At 48.1% G+C, this 14330-nt stretch overlaps 1 protein-coding gene across 6 annotated transcripts in view; it reads left to right on the forward strand.

Annotated features, from left to right (window-relative positions):
* PAG1 (phosphoprotein membrane anchor with glycosphingolipid microdomains 1) overlaps nucleotides 1-14330 on the forward strand; it is a 255053-nt gene that overhangs the window by 225066 nt on the left and 15657 nt on the right. For all 6 annotated transcript variants that reach the window (XM_075920476.1, XM_075920475.1, XM_075920477.1 and 3 more), the window contains 3 exons: nucleotides 2123-2174; nucleotides 4980-5076; nucleotides 9671-10272. In XM_075920476.1, the coding sequence (XP_075776591.1) occupies nucleotides 2123-2174; nucleotides 4980-5076; nucleotides 9671-10272 (751 nt within the window). The remainder of the gene's footprint in view (nucleotides 1-2122; nucleotides 2175-4979; nucleotides 5077-9670; nucleotides 10273-14330) is intronic.

Here is a 14330-nt window from a genome sequence, read left to right on the forward strand (position 1 = left end):
TTGGGGGACTGCAGGCGAGCTTCCACCCTGAGGAGCCCGCAGAGCCTCCCCAGTCCTCCCCATCAGGGGCTCGTACCCCATTCCTCCCTCACCTCCTTCCACTTACCCCTCCCTAGCCCCCCTTCCTGATGTACAAAATAAAGGACACATGTGTTCAAAAATAGAAACTCTCTTTAGTGAACAAAACTCGGGGAGACTGGGAAAAGGAGGTGGGAGAGGGGAAGAGAGAGGGTGGGAGAGGGGAGGGGGAAAACTGGGAGGAGGGAGCTAGAAGGGGGAAGCAAGGGAAAGGAGGGATGGGGAAACTCAGGGATCAAGGGTGGGGGTCTCGCTGGGCCAACCGCCTCCCAGCACGGCGAGGGAGGGGGCCTCGGCGTCCCCGGGGGGGTGGAGTGGAGGGTGTGGACATTGAGGAAGAGGGTGTGGGGGTTGAGGAGGAAGAGGTGGGAGGGGAGGCAGGAGTGGGAGGAGGGACAGCAGGTGGGGGGGCAGCAGGTGCAGGACCGGCACGGGGCACCATGCTCTGCAGCAGGACCTCAGCCAGCTACTCCTGGCGGAGCTGGAGGTCTGCCCACATCCAGGCCTCCAGTGTGCAGTGCACGGCTTGCAGGGCCCCCAGGTGCTGGTTCCAATACTCCTGCTCCGTGCTGGCGGTCCGGAGCAGGCCGTGAGTGCGGGAGCATGTCCCGGGTGGGGTGGTGCGACATGCACGAGCAGCTGGTGCAGCTGTAGAGAAAGAAGAGAAGTGGTCAGTTCTCCGTGGGGACGCAGAGGATGATTCCCAGCCCTCTCCCCCACCCCGCAACGTGAAGGTGACCATGTCCTGCACCGTCAGAGCCACTGTGCTTGTACGGAGGCCATAGTCAGGATGTCTGGCTCTCCCCGGGACTGGGAGCTGCCCCAAGACCACACCCATGTCCCTGTGCCATGTATAGTGTGGCCGGGGCAGCGGGGGGGAGGAGGAGATGTCCCCTGTCTCCGTGTAGAGGGGACATGTGAAGGGAAAGCATACTGCTGGGTCCCGCCCCGGGGTCGGGAGATGTCAGGTCTCTTCGCACAAACATGTGCCTATTGGGCCATGGCCCCTGGGTGTCACGCAGCTGGAGCCACCTGCCCAACGGTGGCATAGCACGTGCTCGCACGTGCATAGGTGTCTGCGTGATCCGTGGAAGGCATGGCCCACGCGCGTGGTCTCTGGTCTCCCTCCCGCCTCCCCCCCCCCCCCCCCCCCCGAACTACTTAATTCAAACTACTTACCCGGTACGGTCTCCCTGGACGACCCTGCTGGAACACCTGGCGGTGGCCCCTCCAGTGCAACCAGGTCAGGGCCCTCCGGTCCCAGCTCGCTGTCCCCCGGGCTGGCACAGACCGCCCCGCCCCCAAGAGTTGGTTGAGGGCAGGGAAGTAGGGGCAGGTAGCAGCCCCTGCTGTGGCGCCGCCCCTGGTGGCCCTGGCATACACCTGCCACAGCTGTTTTACTTTCAGGCGCACCTGCTCCTGGGTGCGTCTGTGTCCCTTTCGGGCTATGGCGGCTGCTATGCGGCCGTAGACAGCCTCGTTCCTCCTACTAGTGCGGAGATCATGGAGATTGGGGGCCTGCCCCCAAACCTCTATGAGGTCCATGACCTCCGCACTAGTCCAGGAGGCTGCACGCCGTCTACGGCCCCTGGATGGCCCCTGGATGCTAGGGGACTGGGCGGGGGACACGTCACTGCCACTGGCTGCCTGGCTCATCCTGGGGCCACTGGTTCGGGCCAGAGACTGCTGTGTGAAGTGCCGTCTGGCCACAGTCTACCCCTTTAAGGGCCTGGGGCTGGGGGAGAGGAGAGGAGTTTTCCTGGTTGTGCCCAGAGTGGCCACCAGGGGAATCTGGGAAGGGCTAGCCTCCCACTAGTTCGAATTAAGTGGCTACACAGCCCTTGATTCGAACTAGCTAATTCGAACTAGGCGTTCGTCCTCGTAAAATGAGGTTTACCTAGTTCGAATTAAGCGCTCTGCTAGTTCGAATTAAGTTCGAACTAGCGGTTTGTATGTGTAGCGCCTATCCAAGTTAATTCGAACTAACATCTGTTAGTCCTCAACATAATTTTAGGATGTTAACAATATGCATTTTTAATTTAAGGGAAAAGAGGCCCAAACATCAGAACGGAGACCATGAAAATCTGATGAATGTGGTAAATACTATTTACTTATTTCAGTTTGTGTCTTTCCATTGGTTTGTAATTAGGCCTTTGCATGAGCTTGGGCCTGCAATATTTTAATTTGCATGTAAAAAGATAAAAATAGACCAATGGGTTTAGGGGAGATAATAGGAAGGTTTGTGAGGTGGGTACAGTTGATTTCACTTGTTGGCAACCCTGATATTAGCAATTTCCAGTTAGTGGCAACAGATTGCTGGGAACCAATCCATCTTATTAACATCAGCGTTGATGGGATTCAAACATTAGCGATGGCATGCCGCTTGCTAACAACTTTCTCTGAAAGAAAGGTGCTACTTGCAGTTCCAGAATGAGCATCCCCTGCAGGCAAGTTTGCAAGGCTATTGTCAGAGCCAGGAAGGAGATGATGAGTTGTGTCTTCTCTGACTGCAGCCCCACAAACCTTCTTGCAGCTGCTGCCCAGCTCATGCCAGCACTTCCTTCTATGGCCTACAGCCCAATAAACCAGCCTGGACTAGGAGACAGGAAGTAAGGGGCTTATGGACTGGGAGGGGAGGATGGGCAGAGCTTTAGCAGGGAAAGGAGTTCTAGCCCGGATGCCGGAGCAGCATGGTAGCTCTCCCTGTGCTCTCCCTGGGCTGCATCCTGCTAGGGAATGTGATGCAGGGAGAGAAGCACTGGGATGTGATGAGCCACAGCCACCACAGAGTTCAGTGGAAAGCTTGGGTGTGCGGGAAATGCAGGGTCAAGCAGTGTTTGCCGTTTCACACAGTGTCCTGGGATATTAGCATGTCCAGCATAATCAAGGGCAAGGTGATGTCCTAACATTCAGTGCTTACCTTTGAATTTTTATTGCATTGATTTTTAAGTCAGACTTCATTCAACTTATGCAGTGATGACATAAATAACTGTGTTTGTTTCATACTGAGGCAACACTCTTTGCCCCAGAGATGAAGCTGGTTCCTGCCTTAGTAAGGTAGCATACAAGATGCCCTGAAGGTAGGGCAGTGGGGTGGGTTCTGGAGCGTCCTAGAGAATAGGCTATTTGCTTGGGGAGCGCAGGGTCAGGGGCGGATATAGGACAGGGCGAACGGGGCGGCCGCCCCGGGCCCCGCACTTCAGAAAGCCCCGCGCATGCGCGGTGGCGCCGCTGCACATGCGCCGTGGCAAAGGGTGGGCCCCGTGGAATTACGCTGCCCGGGGCCCCGCAAAACTGTCATCTGCCCCTGCGCAGGGTGATGGGTTCAAGTTTCACACTGAGTATAAATTGGTCAGGAAACAGGTGTATGTAATGGTTTCCATTTAAAGACCAACCTTTTCTCAAAACGATCACATAGGGATATTGAAGAAACTACAGTCATTTTATATTCTAACCGTAAAGAAATATTGTGGTAGATAAGATACTTCAACGTGGTAACTATAGGTAAATGTTGATTTCCCACTGTGCAAGAGTTTCTGATCTCATTTCCACAGACTAGCTTCATTAAGAGTAGTGAACCTACTCCTGATTTGCACATGGTAGCTTAGAGCGCAGTTGTATCCTGTATTCAGAAAAACACAATACAGTAATTCCTGATTTAACACTATAGATCTGTTTCAGAAAATGATTGTGTTAAGTGAAAACGTGTTATGAGGGATCAATTTTCCCATTGAAAATAATGGAAAAGGTGGGGGTTGTGTTTCAAGCAGTGGTGTCTGTTGGAACTGGGACATAAGGTTGAGGGAGAAAGAGGACTGAGTTACAGCAGGGAGGGGAGGTGTTTGGCTCTAGGGAAGGGAAGGGGAGGAGAGGGGAGGGGGATTGGGTTGGGAGTATGCCCCTGTGATGGGTTTGCTGGGACCCACACTGCGTCCGGCGAGGGGGGGTTGCCGGGGAACGGCACGGTGAGCGGTGAACCCTCTGCCGCTTTGCAGGGAGGCGGGGGAAGCCCTGCGCAGCCGCCAGCGACAGGCCAGCTGGGGAAACCAGCCTCCGGCCTGCAAGTAGGGGCGGAGGAGAGGGGGCAAGGAGTCCAGCGAGAGGGAGTCAGCGGGGAACGGCACGGTGAGTGGCGAACCCTCCGCCGCTTTGCAGGGAGGCAATGGAAACCCCATGCAGCCGCCGGCAACGGGCCGGCTGGGGAAATCGTGTTATTCCAGGGACGATCATGTAATTCAAAAAATGTTCCCTTAAAAAAAAATTGTGCTGTCGCGAAAATGTGTTAAGCAGGCATGTGTTAAATGAGGAATTATTGTAGTAGTACTTGTAGGAATTTGTTGATTTGAGAGTGCAAAGTAAGTATAATTTATACACTGGCCATTCAGTAGTAAAAGCAGCTAGGATGACTAGCAGCTTGGTGGGCTGGCTTTTTGTGTTCATAGCTTTTCCTGTTACTATAACGCCCATTTTTCCTCACTACATTTGTAAGTTATACCTGCTTTGCACATTCACTTGGGTTTTTTACCATTTTATATGTTATCAGTGAGCTTGGACTAGAGATTTCCATGGGAGTAGTACCCATTTTACTCTGGGCTGAACTTTGCAGTATAATTAGATACAGTTATTTATTTAATGTAACACATATGTGAATGTTTTAATATATAAGGCCTGATTCTAATCTTACACCAGTTTTACAATTGATACAGAGCAGTGTGAGATCAGAATCAAATCTATAGACTGTCGAAATGTATATGCATATTTAGTAACATGCATGTGTATCTTTATAAACACCCATGTTCTGTTTCAAATTAATTGCACTACATTCACAATATTATTTTGTAGTGTAGATTATCTCTTGCTCTACTTAAATACTAGGTAACCCTTCAGATTTTGTTTTGCAGCCTTCAGATAAGGAGATGTTCAGCCATTCCATCACAAGTCTGGCTACAGATCCTCTTGTCAGCAGTGTCCAGAATGGGGAACTCAGTAATGGGGATGGTAAGGACTGCAGCTCTTTGAAAATGAAACAAAAAACCATACTCTTTAATTACTTTATTTTTATTGCATCCTTTATCTCTACTTTGCTTTGTGAAGTCTCTTAAGATCTAGTCCTGCAATTATGCCCATGTTTCACTTTTGTTTGTGAGCATTTGCCATTGACTTTAATAGGAGTATTCACGAGTTAAGCTAAACACTTTTGTTCGTACAATCAACACCTTCAGCTGTAAACTCTTCAGGGCAGGAATGATCCCTTCTTTTAGGTTTGGGCAGTGCTCAGGCACATTTTGAACAGAATGGGAAAAGAAATGAAAAATAATAACAATATACAAAGCTGTCCTGTTCCCGGTGTTATCTGAACACGCAAAATGGTCAATAGTTTGGAAAAAATAAAACTACTTTTTTGCTTGAATAAAATAAAATAAAATAAAACGTATTTTGATGTTTTGGAAAACAAATACAAATAAACTTTTTCTTAATTCCTCTTGCTTTGCTGAACACTCAGCATGGTTCACACTCAAAATACTATACTCAGCTGAAACTAAAAATAAATATGCTGTCAACAGAGCTCCCAAGAGCCAACTACTCTTCTCTCTGGGTTAGACACTTAGACACACTGGGCCGCATTCTCTAGTTTACAGTTAAACCCTTAATTGTTTTCTGAGTGCTAAAGGTTTAACAGATTAGTTTATGGACTCACAGTGAGATTAACAAAAGGAATGTTGAAATCCAACCTATTTTGTGGCTGATCCCCATTCCCTCATGTTGGTTAGTGTTTCACATTTAGGTATAGTTTGCTAGTTAGTCAGTATACTGAGTAGACCCAGCAAATCCATATAGAAGGCGAGTGCTTTTATAAGCTACTAGCTTCTCTTGCAAAGTACACGTAACAGTTAGAACGTGTAATAAAAGAAACACAATTGTCTTAATTTTTTAAACTGCCACAAACAGCACAATTTTTATAAATATCATGCACAAATTTGTTTTAGTTCCTTATTTGTTATATCTTTCTTGGCTGCCCTGCTGATCTTTGTGTAGATCTTTTCAACAAGAGATGAGCATGGTCAGGCCTGAGAGCAGCTCCAATTAATGGACTCAGATTTGTCCCTCTTTCCTCTCCTGCCTCTGTTTTCTATTCTGTGCTCACTTGCCAGCTTCTTCATTTTCAATGGCTTTGTCAACCTCAGCATAGAAATGAGCTCTCTAACCTCTGAACTGCCCTACCCGTTTTCCAGTCCTCCCCTGGTTACTGGTGCTACCCAGGAGCTGTGGGGTCATCCTGGATAGTGAAAAACACTTTCCAAGATTTCCACTGGCCACTGCACAGGGCTGGGTTGAAAGCAGAGGAGGTTCCACTTCTGCCATTTCTCCAATTCTTGTTGTTCCCTGGATTTGTCCAGGGACCCCAGGGTGGAGAGTAGACTTTCTGAATCCATCGCTGCCAGCCTGAAACTCATAAGAACATAAGAATGGTGATACTGGGTCAGACCAAAGATGCATTTAGCCCAGTATCCTGTCTGCTGACAGTGGCCAAAGCCAGGTGCCCCAGAGGGAGTGAATCGAACAGGTAATGATCAAGCGATCTCTCTCCTGCCATCCATCTCCACCCTCTGACAAATGGAGGCTGGGGACACCATTCCTTACCATACAGGCTAATAGCCATATATGGACTTAACCTCCATGAATTTATCTAGTTCTCTTTTAAACCCTGTTATAGTTCTAGCCTTCACAGCCTCCTCAGGCAAGAAGTTCCACAGATTGACTATGCACTATGTGAAGAAGAACTTCCTTTTATTTGTTTTAAACCTGCTGCCCATTAATTTCATTTGGTGGCCCCTAGTTCTTATATTATGGGAACAAGTAAATAACTTTTCCTTATTCACTTTCTCCACACCACTCATGATTTTATAGATCTCTGTCATATCCTCCCTTAGTCTCCTCTTTTCCAAGATGAAAAGTTCCAGTCTCTTTAATCTCTCCTCATATGGGACCCGTTCCAAACCCCTAAACATTTTAGTTGCCCTTCTCTGAACCTTTTCTAATGCCAGTATATCTTTTTTGAGATGAGGAGACCACATCTTACGCAGTATTCAAGATATGGGCATACCATGGATTTATATAAGGGCAATAAGATATTCTCCGTCTTATTCTCTATCCCTTTTTTAATGATTCCTAACATCCTGTTTGCTTTTTTGACTGCCACTGCACACTGCGTGGACATCTTCAGAGAACTATCCACGATGACTCCAAGATCTCTTTCCTGATTAGTTGTAGCTAAATTAGCCCCCATCATTGTGGCGGGGTCCCGGGGAGGGGCTCCGCTCCCCTCTGCCCCCGTCCCGGGGGAAAGGGGAGCTCCGCGAACCCTCCGCCTCAAGTCCGACCTAATCATCCCTATCCGGGTCTGTACGTGGTGCACAAGCGGGGTGCGATCACCCTCCCACCCCAGGCAGCGGGGGGGGGGGGCTCAGTGGACCCACCACCATGGCCCGCACCTTTTCCAGGTGGCTGGGAGAGGTCTGGCCCAAACGTGGGCCCTGGGGTCTCTGCCCCCTGGTCTCGCCCTTGCCGGGCGTGCGTCCACAGGGTGGGGCTACGGCTCTGGCCTTGCAGTGCCCTCGGTGTGTAGGTTTGGTGGTTGCGGGGGGGGGGGGGGGGAAATTTGCTTCGGGGTTGGGTGCAAGAGGAGTGGGGGACCTGGGCCCATGCTCTCCTCCAGGTCCCAGCCCGGGGCCCTAAGTGGAGTGCGGCGCCTAAGGGCAGCCCTCCACGGCAGACGGGGCCGGTGCCCTAAACTCATCTGCCCACGGGCGCCAGAACGGCCCCGCCCGGAGCTGCTTCCACTCCCTTGGCCGATCGTGTCCCCGGTCACTCACCCCGTTGGAGGCGTCGGGTCCGTCCCAACGCGGCCCTCCAGCTGCCGACACTGTCCTTCCTATTGGTGCGGGGGCCCGGCGGCTGGGTACCCCTGGACGCCAGGGTGGACTCCGTTGGGCTTCCCCTCTCTAGGCGTCTGGCCACCGCTTTTGAAGTCCCAAGGGAGTGATGTCAGGGGCTGTAGTCCCACCCCCCCCGGCGCCTTCCTGACCGCGCCTCCCTGGCGGCCCCCACAGGACTCCACCCCTCTGGGCGAGCCGTGGCGCCCTGGCTGGACGCTGCTCTGCGGCTTGGCCCCGCCTCCCGCGGTGCGCGTTCGCCCGCGCTGCCCGGCGCCTGAGTCCCCGCCGGTCGGATTCAGCACCGCCGCCTCCTACGGCCGCGGCTTCCCTGGTCGGGGGGGGGGGGCCTCCCTCCTTCGGCTAGTGCGGACCCTGCCAGATCCGTCACAATCATATTATATGTATAGTTGGGGTTATTTTTCCCAATGTGCTTTACTTTACATTTATCCACATTAAATTAAACACCCTCTTGTTGAACTAGGGCAAAAGTGTATGCCCAAAGCAGGGTGTCACTGTGTTTATGTGCTGCATAGGAAATAGAGCTGACAACCACCAAAATTAGTGACACTGATTACATACGAAGTGCTGTCAAATTCACACATCAGACTGAAAAACTGGAGGGAAAATACCACTTTCTATCCCTTCTTTTTAAAGCTTTGGTCAGTGCAAAGTTATTAGAAACCATTAAATAAAATATATTTATAGATAAATTATTTTCAAATAGATGATGTCTCTTATAAAAGCACATGATAAAATCTGGAAAGTGTTTGCATGGACATGGACATCTGACTGCAAGCAAACTGAATACTCACATGTGCACAACCCGATAACGAGATCTGTAAATTCTATTCCAGGAGTATCATGATCATCTCTGAAAACTATATGTTATTCTCATATTCTCAGATGTGAATTACGTGTTCTGATTAATAAAAGAGCTTCCTCTTTTTTTCTTTTCTTTTTTCCCCAAATCTAAGATGTTCTATTTTATATGTGGCTCAGTTAATAGTAATTTCTCATTTATAGGACTAAATGTTGTCAGTTCATATTATTCATTCCAATATTAAGAAAAGTACTGCATTGCACTTCGATAAGGAACTTGTGGAGTAATGAATGTGCTGAGCAATGCATCTGACTTCAATAGGGCTGCACAAGGTCTGAATCAGGTCAGAAATAGGCCATGCTGTTAAATTGAGGACCTATTTGTCGGAGAAATGAGATCACAGAAATCAAAGATCCAACAGGACTTTTCAAAATCAACAGTAGCTGACTCCAGGATCCTCACTAATATCCTCACTCTTAAGCCCCACAGTTTCTAATATGCAAGAATGAATCACAGGCAATTTATAGAACATTTCATCTGTTGTGTCTACTCTCCCATTCCCTGGGCTCACTATGAGCATTGCTACTATGTGAAGTGTTTTGAGATTCATTGCATAAATAATGCACTATGTGAAACCAAACTCTCTTATCCTTACAGCAATGTCTTTTTATTTAAAACCTGAGAGTATGGTGAATGCCAATGTATTCCATGTTATTTTTTCTCACTGTAAATAATAAATAGCAATGCAGAAATAAAATAGGTCATACGCTTGTCAAATCTAACCTTCCTGTAGTCAAGAAGAGTTAGTAAATTATTCTGTTTTATTTTTTCATAGTTCTCTCAGAAGACAGCACAACTGCCTGCATCCAGCCTTATGAAGAAGTACAAACTTCTGTTTCTGATCTGTTAGACCAGCAGGACTCTCTGGGAAAGTCAATAAAATGTCACCAGAGCAGGGAGCTACCCAGAATTCCTCCAAACAGTGCTATGGAAACCATACTCTCCCCAAGAAATGTAGAAAACTATCAGAGTCTTGGAATGGAAGGTCCTTATGAGGTCTTGAAAGATAGCTCCTCCCAAGAAAACATAGTTGAAGACTGCTTATATGAAACAGTGAAAGAAATTAAGGAGGTGGGAGTAGCAGCCAACACTGAGAGAAGCTGTGGCAGCAAACCAAAGGCTACACAGACAGCTGCTGAAGGTCACGAGCAGACTCCTGAGCGCAGGACTGAATCAGCAGAATATGCCTCTGTTGACCGAAATAAAAAGAGTCGGCAAAGTGCTAATTCAGAGAGTCCTCTTGGCAATACTCCAGACATGGAAGATGAGGCTCCACCTCCAGTACCTATGAAATTTCTTGATGAAAATGAGAATGTTCAGGAAAAGGGAGAACAGGAGGAAGAAAAGGGGATTGATGGGGCTGGTGAACTTGATAAGGTAAACCCCATTAAGATCAACATACTATATTACATGCCTACACTGACAATTGTATAATGACAGAAAAAAGACCCTATATATGTAGACGGTGGTCATATAGCTGATGTTTTTAATTATCCTTTATTTAAAAAAACCAAACATTTAAATGAAGGTCATGCATGTCTGTTAAATAGTGGAGGTATACAGCATATGTTCCAGTCTCTTGGTGAGGATGGGTAACCAGATTGGATTCCTCCAGTGTGCTTTACTTAGGGTCATTTTTAAAGACTACTCAGAAATAGCAGGTAGCACAAATTGCTTCTGCCTACTTATCTAATTGTATGTTTACACTAGTTCTCTAAAGATTGCACTGGGCAACCTATTTATTTTTGTGTCTCAGAGTCTTTTTCCTTTCATTTTTTGCAAATAGCATATGCAAATAATACATAGATTAAATAATGGAGAGCAAGACATTCTTGGTAGAGGCCATTCTTACCATGCACTCACTTCCCCTGTTGATTTACCAACAGTCCAACTAAAGTTTGCAGCTAGATATGATGAGCCCCAGTCCTGAAGTGCATACAGTCTAGAGCAGTAGTTTTCGAACTTTTGTACAGGTGACCCCTTTCACATAGTAAGCCTTTGAGTGCGACTTCTTCCCCTTACAAATTAAAAACATTTTTATATTTTTAACACCATTATTAATGCTGGAAGCAAACCGGGGTTTAGGGTAGCGGTTGACAGCTCACAACCCCTCATGTTGTAATGTCCCAACCCCCAGTTTGAGAACCCCTGGTAAAGAGGCCAGGTTCTCTGCTGTGCCTAAGACACAACATAGGAAGGAACGAAGGTGACTTTAAGCCACCTTTTTGTCACCAAGATTCCACTTGCAACTGTGGCTGGGACAGCCCCCTGCTGTGAGTTATATGTGCTCTAGGAGCTACTTTAAGCATCTTCCTCTGGCTATCATTAAGCTGCTCTGTGGCATAGAATGGCCATAGAGTTTTAAAGTGCTACGCTAGAACAAGGTTCACAAATGGCTCAAATGAAGTAGTAGTGAGCTTTCTCTCATTAGTTACATTTGCTGAGGTAGCTAATAGCAGAATGAATTTGGGGATTTTAGTAAGAGAAGAACTTCCTTGGGTTTTTTTACTTGTAAATACAGATTCCTGAAAGATATGATTTTCTATGGTCTAGTCACTGCTGATAGGCAATTTCCGAGATGCATGATCACATTGGCAAAAAAGTTAGCCTAGTACAGGGGTGGCCAACCCGCGACTCGCGAGCAGCATGTGTAAGGGGACTGTTAGCCCCTTACTAAAACTCTGTGGGAGTTTTTGGTTCGCCAGCTCCCAGTATCAAAAGGGGAAGGGTCCATGAGAAATCAGGGCCCTGACACTGACAGACCCCAGAGACAATGGAAAGCAGCCAACACTCCAGCTCAGCCTGATTGACAGGTTGGACAGGCCAGTGAGGAAAGTAAGAGGCCAGGCCCCGTCCTCCTTGTGAGCTGGGATTTTTCTGGGTCTCTCTGAGCAAGGAGAGAGAGCTGAGAGACAGCTAAGAGGAGCAAGCTGTGTGGAGAGGCAGTCCTATAGCAACTGAGCCAGGCACACACAGCCCAAGGAGTGCAAGCTGTGCTGAGGGGCAATTTTGCAGCAAAAGAGCCAGGCACACACAGTCCAAGGAGCGCAGACCCTGTGTTGAGCAGCAGACTGGCAGTGCTCAGAGAGCCAAAAGGGACAGAGAAGCAACGCAAGGAGCTGGAGACTGGCAAAGCAGCACAGCCTGCAGCTGGTGTGGTGAGCAGTTGGGACCAGCAAAGTGCGGGGAGAGGCTCTGGGCAGGGAGATATCACCAGCCAAGAGGCCCAGCAGGCCAGACTGGGAGAGGCGTCTGGCCACTTAGAGCTTGAGGCTGTGTGGTCACTGCCAGAGCAAGCGTGTCCAGCCTGCAGCCCCCCTGCAGCACATCCAGGGCCTCTAAGGGGCCTATAAGGAAGAGACTGTGGACTGTCCTTACACTCTGCAGACTGCTGTTTTGATGTCCCTGTGCTACAGAGCAGGACTGTGTGTTCTCATTTAACCATTCTCATTTTTTCTTATTCTTTTCTCTCTAATCAGTTGATGTTTAATAAATTGTGTTTGCTTTGAACTTTATGGAATGATCACTGGGCCAAGAAAGCATGCAGTGTAAAGAGAGAACCCCGGAGTGGGGACACCCTAGCCCCTATCCCAAGTGACTACAAGGTCAAGGATTAAGCCCCAGGAAATCTGGGCCCAGCCTTGTTGGGGTTTCGAGGACTCTGCTACTCAGGAGAGTGGAGGGGGAGCCCTCAGGATCAGGGAGGCCGTAGAGTAAAGGAAGTGTGAGCGGGGACTCAGATCCTTTTGTTGGTCCATTTCACTGGGGTAGTATAGAACTCAGGAAAGTTCCCCACAATAGCGGGACCATTCCCCCACATACACATGTGTAACCCACACACCTAGTGTGGTTACTGAGCTATTGTCTATGGTCTAGTCACTGCTGATAGGCAACTTCTGAGATGCATGATCACAATGGCAAAAAAGTTAGCCTAGTACAGGGGTGGCCAACCTGCGACTCACGAGCTGCATGTTTAAGGGGACTGTTAGGCCCTTACTAAAACTCTGTGGGAGTTTTTGGTTCTCAAGCTCCCAGTATCTAGACCACAGCAACAGTTAAGATCAGGAGACCCCTACAGCATGGGCTAGGAGCCATCTGGCTTTTAGCTCAGAGGGTAGAGGCTTCTGTACTCTGCTTCAGAGAGTCCAGGTTCAAATCCACTTGGTGGTGGTGACGACAAGTAGGGGCTTGTCTGGGATCTCAACTGGGTCTTGGAAGCTCGGGACATGCTTCCTCACCTAGGGGAAATATGTAACTCACACGCCAAGTGTGGTTACTGAGCAATGCAAGAGGTACCTAGGCCACAGCAACAGTTAAGATCAATTGACCTCTACAGCACAGGCTGGGAACCAGCTGGCTTTTAGCTCAGAGGGTAGAAGTTCCTATACTCCACTTCAGAGGTCCCAGGTTCAAATTTGCTTTGTGGTGGTTACACACACGCCTCTGCAAAGGAAAAATTGCGGCTCCCACACCCGCAGCTGTTCTCATGGTCCCCTGCTCTGACCTTTTTTTCCTTGTCTGGGCAGAGGGCCACTTGGTGCAGTGAGAGCTGACGCTGCGGTCAACAGAAGCCTGCTTGGGCCACACATGGCTCTTAAAGAGGCAGCCCCCCTTTTTTTTCTCAACAACTTCTTTCCCTTGGTTCTTTGTGCTGTATCTACCACTATTTTGGCTCTTCGTCTGTAATGGGTTGGCCACCCCGGCCTAGTAGTTAGCTTTTTCCAGTAGTAGGGCAATAATGTGTGTGAGTAGTTCATCACTTTGCCATATTCTAGTTCTTGTACAATGGTCAAATCCTAAAATAAGAATTGTGTGAAATGATACAGCCAAAATTAAGTTTACTCTGTCAAATTATTCCTCACTACAGACTGGAGGACATATTCAATAGTGAATCTCTTTGAAAAGGAAAAAGCTCACATAACCATCTTTAGTTTGCTTCACTAGACTTAATATATATTATGTCAGTGTATTTCATCTCACTCTAATAATTGATCTTGGTATTTATCAGAATTGGCCCAATAGTTTAACTAGGTTTTTTGTTTGTTTGTTTGTTTGTTTGCTTGTTTGTTTAAATTGTGAATAAAAACACTGAGTTTTATTTGCTGTGATTTGTGAGGTGTCCTAAGGTGATTGTCCCCTTTAAGAGGAGATAGTTATACTTGTTCCATAATAAATTAGTTGCTTTCCAGTGCATGCAGGACTAAAAAGGGTTAGATTAATGGAAAACTAGACCTCATAAAAGGACTGAGAGTGAGATCATTCAGGGGTTGGACCCACATGGAACAGGAAGGCAGGTTCCCATGAAAGGCCTTGAGTCAGCATTTGCAAGGAAAAGGGTATTGCTGGAGAACCAGCCTAGGGACCCAAAGCTTTATACCAGCACCATAAAGGACACAAGGCATAGAGCTGAGAGTGGGCTGAAGAGATACCCTGAA

The sequence above is a fragment of the Pelodiscus sinensis genome, chromosome 2 (genome assembly GCF_049634645.1).
Source record: "Pelodiscus sinensis isolate JC-2024 chromosome 2, ASM4963464v1, whole genome shotgun sequence".
Lineage (NCBI taxonomy): Eukaryota > Metazoa > Chordata > Testudines > Trionychidae > Pelodiscus > Pelodiscus sinensis.